General features: G+C 56.8%; 2 protein-coding genes across 2 annotated transcripts in view; both read right to left on the bottom strand.

Moving 5' to 3' along the window:
• Positions 1-13, bottom strand: part of LEPREL2 (leprecan-like 2) — an 11,336-nt gene extending 11,323 nt beyond the window's left edge. The window contains exon 1 of the mRNA XM_010567688.1: positions 4-13. Within this exon, the coding sequence (XP_010565990.1) occupies positions 4-13 (10 nt within the window). The remainder of the gene's footprint in view (positions 1-3) is intronic.
• A 1,029-nt stretch (positions 14-1,042) lies between these two features.
• On the bottom strand, positions 1,043-4,578 carry GPR162 (G protein-coupled receptor 162). Its single transcript, XM_010567573.1, has 4 exons — positions 3,539-4,578; positions 2,521-2,710; positions 1,800-1,951; positions 1,043-1,633 (listed from the first exon to the last, which is right to left on the bottom strand). Exons 1-4 carry the CDS (start codon positions 4,376-4,378, stop codon positions 1,103-1,105), a joined length of 1,713 nt encoding a protein of 570 aa, XP_010565875.1. The 5' UTR covers positions 4,379-4,578; the 3' UTR covers positions 1,043-1,102.
• Between the last annotated feature and the right edge of the window lie 2,142 nt (positions 4,579-6,720).

Below are 6,720 nucleotides of genomic sequence, written 5' to 3'. Positions count from 1 at the left end.
GACCGAGCCCCATGGCGCGGAGAAGCGCTTTGGAGGCGAAGGGCTGCCCATCTCCCACGGCCCCTCCGGGGTCAGCCGAACCCTCGCCCACGGCTGGGACCGCAGCCGGCACCGGGCGGGAGAAGGTCCATCTCCCACACGCTACCTCCGCACCACTCTTCCGAGAGTTTTGAGCGGGGCAAGAGCCGGCTCCAGACCTCACCGCTCACAGCTCTGACGGCCTGGGCGGTCGGGGACCTTCCCCCAGAAGGCTCTGTCGGCTTTCCCCTTCGGGCGAGAAGCTTGGGCCGTCACGTTTCACGTAAAGTTCGCGCTGGAATCAACGGTTTGCACCCACGAAATGAGGTGTTACGGGTCAGGGTCTTTTTGGAGAGAATTTAATGGTTTTCAAGCCTGGGGTTGCCCCAAAGCAATACCTTTTGCTGAGCAGTATTAGAAAGCACAGAGGCCGCTCCGGGTCAGCTGTAGGCAGCCCAAGTCTCCCCTGAAACGGACAGGAAAACTTTTCACCCAGTCTCCCATGACAACTCCTCTACGGGCTCCGTTCCCTTCCCTGGGCTGCTAAGCATCTGCTGCCTTCCAGACGCGCTGACAAGAAAGGGATGGAGAGGGAGGAAAGGAGCCTCGCACGTTCCACGTTTCCCTTCCAGAAGCCTGTGAAGCTTCATTAAACATTGGGCCAGTCATTTTGTTTCTATGGAAACAAAATTATTACTAATCTATTATTTAAAAAACAGACACACGATTGACACTCCAAATATAGAATTTTAATACCATTCTGCACCTGCCTCGTCTCTCAGGGCAGGGCGGATGGGAGGGTGGAGTTCACAAAGGGACGGGATGGGCGAGGGTGCCAAGTGGCGGTGGCAGCGGCGGGTGTGTTTGTATCCTGAGAGCAGGCACAGGCTGTCCGTCTGTCTGTCCGCTCCCTTCTGCACGTCTGTCCCACTTCTTTTTCCCCCACCAGCGCGGGGTGCCGTGTTTCCTGCCTGCTGGTGAGAAAGATGAGAATGCAAATTAGTGATCGGGTCCCAGGATAAAGGGAACACTTGAAGTTTTATTTAAAAATTGTGATGGCGCGGCACGGTTTTGACGCTGTCTCTCATAGTTTGGGATCCTGGAAGGTCTGTGCCTCGCAGGCCTCAAGGGTCCTTTCGCCACCCGGCGCCTGCTCGCCGTCCTGCAGGTGCCAGGCTTCGTTGCCCGCCAAGGAGCAGCGCCGTGGCCGGTCGGCGTTCTCCTCCTCTCTGCTGCCGAGGGAGAGGCGGCGATCGCGGCGTGATGCGAGCGGGAGACGGGAGTGCCGTGGGCTGCAGGCTGGGGTGGGTTGTGGCGTCTCGTCGATGAACGTGGTGATCTCATCTCGGAAGAAGCAGGCGCTGGAGCTGGAGCCCCGGGGCATCAGCCCCCCTTCCAAAAACTGCCGTAGGGTCGTCAGCTCATCTTCTGGGGGCCGCCGGCGGTGCTGGTAGTCGTGCAGCTGAGGAGGCAAGAAGCCAGGGCCTCCAGCCTTGCGGGGGGTGGAAATGCGGATGTCGTCAGATGAAGACCACTTGTGTAGGAAGGATGGAGCGGAGCGGTGGGCGGAGAAGATGTTAGTCTCATCATGTGACATTCTCCGGGAGATAGGGACCTGGAAAACAGAGAAGGAGGCAGGTGATGGAAGACTTGAAGAGACAGAACGGGAGGGGAGTAGCTGAGACTTTCTCGGAGAGGAGAGTCGAGACAACACACAGGCGTGGGAGACTGACAGAGAAAGAAGTGGGTTGTGGGGCTGCCCCTGCTAGCTCTCGGCTCACCTGCAGGTAGTGCACCTTGTCCTGGGGCAACAACATGTGGTGCATGGGTAGCAGCTTGATGTCCCGGGAGTCCCGCTTCACAGCTGCAGCACCGTTCGCATCAAATCTCACTTTGCAGATCCTGCCATCGCCATAATCATCGCACACACCATCTGTTGGCAGAGAGGAGAACGGCAGTCAGCGCTTTTCAGCCAGAAGAGGAGCGTTAACAGGGCACCATCCTAACGCTTGTCTGACTTCTGCTGCCCTACTTGCTGCCCTCGGGGCTCCCCCCTCAACAGGGACCTCATCTTTCTGCTTGCAGCAGCACTGAAGCACCCAGAGACCGCCCTGTTCCTTCTGCCTCGCGTTTGAATCGCTCGCTGCCAGGACGTGGACCTTGGATCAGCGAGTTGGGCTGAGGCCCGGCGTGTCACTTTTGCTGTGGTTTGGCAGCCGTACACATCCTCGCTACTCTTGCATCTTCTGTGAGGGGTGTTGCACTAATTTTTGCTGGATGCTAGTGAGTCCTAAGGCAGCAAGCGAGCGGCAGAGCCTTCTCCAGAATAAATTTTCTCATGGGTGCTAACTCCAAGCTATAACGTGAATCCCACCTAGCCACTCACAACACTGCTCCTAGTGCCGTCGGGTCCCTTCCCCAAGACAGACCCCTCTTTCCTCTATAGTCTTTTGGGGAGGGCGTTAGTGAAGAAAGGTGACTGTGGGGTGGCGAGGAGCTTACCATCATCTCCGTCTTCCTCAGACATGATAGCCACACACTGCTCCCACACGGTGCGGAGATCTGCTCGGTAGCGCTCGCAGGACCAGATGAAGGAGGGGAGCAGCAGGGTCTGCACCATGGAGCACCAGAGCACAGCCAGGACCATCCAGGTGGGGGCCGTATCATAGCGCAGGCTAAAAAAGCTCACAACCTTTGAGGTAAGAGAGAGAAACAATGCCGAGAAAGAAGACAGAAGTGGGGATCAAGGGAGAGAGGTAACGGGAGTCAGTTCTGTAGTAGAACGTAATCTGTCTGTAAAGGGTTTGTCAAGTAATTACACTGTGCCTCTCTGAAAAACTGTTCCTGGGGTGTTACCCCAGGTTTGCTGAACCATATATCGAGCTGTCATATCTCTAACGTGAGACCTGGTGTTAGTACCCCTTCTTCCCCCTGCTCATTATGAGCTGGAGCTAAATAGGTGCTAACAAAGGACGCGGCCACTGGGGAAAAAAAAAAAAAAGCTGCGAGTAAGCTTCTGTTCTCTTAATGGCTCCCTTTGAGAACTTCCCCAGCTCTCCAGTTTTGCAGAGAATCAACCAGCCAGCCAAGACCTGAATGCTGACTACGACCATACAAGCAGAAGGAAAAATAAAACTGCCTGCAACAGCTTTTAAAGCTGGTGTATCTGTTCTCCAGAAGCAAACTGGAGAAACAGGAATCTCCTTGTTTTTACAGAGGTAGATCCCCCAGTAAGTTTGCAGAATAATTTCCTCTCCTCTTAGCCACTTAAAACTTCACAGTGGTTTATAGCTGTGTGGTGTGTATTCCCCAGGCTTAGACTCGTCTTAAAATGCTGCTGTGGAAGGATGGGAGAATTACTGCAATCTTTTTAAAACTGGCCCTCGGAATAACACAGATTCAGATGCGGCAACTCTGTGGCTGGTGGACAGAAGACAGAGTTTCTTCTCTAAAACTTGAGAGAAATGGAAATCTAGTTTAACTGCAGACTCTGAAGGGAAAGGGAGGACTCGCTGCTTACCAAGATGGGCACCCCGGTGAGCGTGTCGTACAGGAAGACAATAGCGCTGATGAGGTTGGTCATCTGCAAGGAGGTCTTGGCTGACTCAGAGCCATCCAGTGAAGACCTCCTTTTGCCTCGTACATCCTCCACTACGATGGCCGGCACATTGAAAGTGGTGTGTGCTGATGAAGAGCAGGATGACGCTTCCTCCGCCCTCTGATGGCGGCACCGCCGGCGTCTTCTGTGTGCCCACAGGGTCTGGTAGAAAGTGATACCCACACACACCAAGCCCATGACGATTCCTCCGAGCAGCAGGAGGCTAAAGCAGACACCGAAGCCCAGCCCTATCTTGCTGACAATGAACTGGCAGCCGCGGGCATAGTAGCGCTCGCCGTTGTTGTGCCAGCCGATGGAGGGCAGGGTGGAGAGGATGAACGACACCATCCAGATACCCATGACTGCATGCAGAGCCTGCTTCTTGGCATTGCTCAGCCGGTAGTTGACCGGCCATCTCACCATCCACATGCGGTGGTAGGAAAGGGAGGCCACCGTGAAGCAGGTGGCCAGCGCCAGGGTGTAGTACGTGGAGACAAAGACCTTGCAGATGCTTTCGTTCCAGTCGTAGTCGGAGGACTCACGCCGCAGCTGCACCACGGCGTAGGTGGTGAGGGGTACTGCTGCCATAAGGATGTGGGTCCCAGCAAGGAAGCACAGCAGCAGCTCCAGGGGCTTGTGTTTCTGTTGCTTGGCCGTGATGCTGAGTATGATCCAAGAGTTGGCCAACAGGGCTAACATCCCACATGCCAGCCACCACAGTGAGTTGTTGTGCAAGGTGGACTCTGAATCAGAGTCCCCCATGCTGCCACCCCTGCTAGGCTGCGCCCTGTCCCTGCCGCTGGGATTCGGTAAGAGGGTGGGTGGGACGCCGCACTGGGGGGCCCACGTCCCTCCTCATCTGCCGCTGCTGCTGCGATGCGAGGTGTGCGCACGCTGGAGGGGTTCCTCAAGGCATTGCCACCAGGTGCTAGGCGGAACAGCCGTCAGCTCTGTCTCACTTCCAGTCCTCCCTCTCCCTTCTGTTTGCTTATATTTCTTTCCCTTGTTCTAACTTGTTCACCTGTTTTTTCCCTTGTTCTCTTTCTTTTTCTTTCTTCCACCTTCTTTCTCTCTCTTTCTCATGAACACTTGCCAGTGCTTCTTCCCTCACTCGCTTGGGCTCACTTCTTTTTTTCCTCCCCATCTATTTCATCCCCCTCCTCCGCTCCTCCCCCAAAGAAAAAGCTCTCCTTACTTCATGTGCCCACCAGGCACCTTCTGTCTCAGGGACCCCCTTCTGCTGGGACTGGTGAAGGCCGCATGCAGACAGGGACTGCTGGGGACTCCAAACAGTTTGGTAGTAGCAAGAGCCTGCTGCCCAGCGTCCTAGTGAATGAGGAGCTAGCCAAGAGTTTCAGAGATGATGGAAGGCAGGACAAAGGTACCACGGAAACAGTGAGGGCGGCACGTACACCATGTGTAATCCCCCGCTCACCAAACGCCACGCTCGTGGCAAGGTCGACGTTCCTGCCAAGGCTGTCAGAGAGCCATCAGCGGAGTGTGAAGGGTGAGGAACAAGATTCAGAGGGTTCCCTATCCAAGACCTCTCGGCACCCTCAGTACATTGTCCTTTTTGCTGCCCTCCAGGGCTCAGCCTGCTCTTTCAGGCTTCCCTGTGCAGCGCAGGGCAGAGCTGGCAAACAATAAAGAGATGGCGAGGAGGGGAAGATCCTTTTCAAAGGTTCCCTTGGAGACTCAGGGCATGAGGTTCACTGTAGAAGAGAGAAAAGAGAAGTAATTTAAGATCATTCTATCCCCCCAGATCTCTCTCCCTCCTTGCCCACACAAACACCTTGCCACGATTTAGGCTGTGCCGAGCACTCCCTGCGTCTTTCAGGGAAGAGAAGGGCCAGATTTGCACCAGTCCCTGCACACCTCAGGCCGGACTCTGGCCCCCACCAACTCCTTCGAGTGCTGCCGAGACACCCTGTGCTCCCTGCCCTTCCAGTCTGACGCTCCCCACCCAAAGCATTACAAACGCCGTTTCTGCGATGGAAGGCCTGAGCCACATCGCTCCCTGCCATTCAGGTCACGCCGTCCCCACATGCCCGCTCCGACACCCCTCGCTCCTGCCGAACAGCTCCCACAGCTCCGCCGGTCTTTGGACCTCAGCTTTTCTCCGCCAGTGCTCTGGATTTTAACCTGCCGCTCCCGTCCCGTCCCATCCACGGGTGCATGCCACCGCTCCAGCAATACCCTGCCGTCCCGCAGTCTTGAAGCACAAGTCTTTCGGCCGCACGCCTCGCCCACCTAGCGCGTTTCGGCTCGAGCAGCTCTGGTCTCCAGACACCCCACGGTTACAAACCCAGCGAACGAGACTGCTAACCTGGTCCTGAGACTACGCGCCTTTGCCAGTGACCCCCGGTGCTACCAGCTCAGACCCCCTCTCCTCTCTTTGTCTATAGGGGACGCCCAGTATATTCCAGGAAGGTATAGGCCCGCTCCGTTCCTTGACCAGAGCAGATGTAAACTTAATCGTTCTGTGGATGGCTCCGTGCCCCCCCAGCCTGAGCTAGCGGCTCAGCTCCCACCCCTCGCCTTCCTTCTGCCTCTCTGTATTTTCTCACCCTCTCTGTAACCACCTGAGGCTTTTCCACCTTTGCTCCCTGCTTGGAGCAGTTTCCCATGACCGGATTGGCGATGCCCCCGCTCTGCCCCGCTTCGTCTTTTTTCCCCCAGTGCCATGGCTCTTGCAGTTAGGCCCGTGGCCTCTGGAGACGGTTTCAGAGCTAGCCGGCCCTGATAATCCCAGGGGAACGAATTTCCTTGCAGCATCTCCTTCTGCCGCCCTTCCCACCCGGCTCGTTCTGGTGGCCCACGCTGTTCCCTGGATGAGGCAGGAACCCTCCCGCCTCTGCTGCCTTCGGGGCCCAATTCTGCTCCGAGCTGCGGATCTCCCGCTCCCGGAGACTCCCGGAGAGCCCCGGAGCCGATGCAGGATGGCCAGGTCGGGGAAAACCCACCTCCCCTGGCCCTGCGCCCCGGCCAGAGCCCCCCCGCCCCGCTCCCCGCTTCATCCCACCGGAGAGGAGAGATTCCCGGGGCCGGTGACTCGGGGGCAGGCAAGGGCGCGGGGTGGGGTCTGAGGGGAAGATGACCCAGAA

This window comes from Haliaeetus leucocephalus, unplaced genomic scaffold, assembly GCF_000737465.1.
Source record: "Haliaeetus leucocephalus isolate CR32 unplaced genomic scaffold, Haliaeetus_leucocephalus-4.0 Scaffold228, whole genome shotgun sequence".
Classification (NCBI taxonomy): Eukaryota; Metazoa; Chordata; class Aves; order Accipitriformes; family Accipitridae; genus Haliaeetus; species Haliaeetus leucocephalus.
The sequence above is the reverse complement of the archived record's forward strand: the minus strand, read 5'-3'. Positions and strand labels throughout refer to the sequence as shown.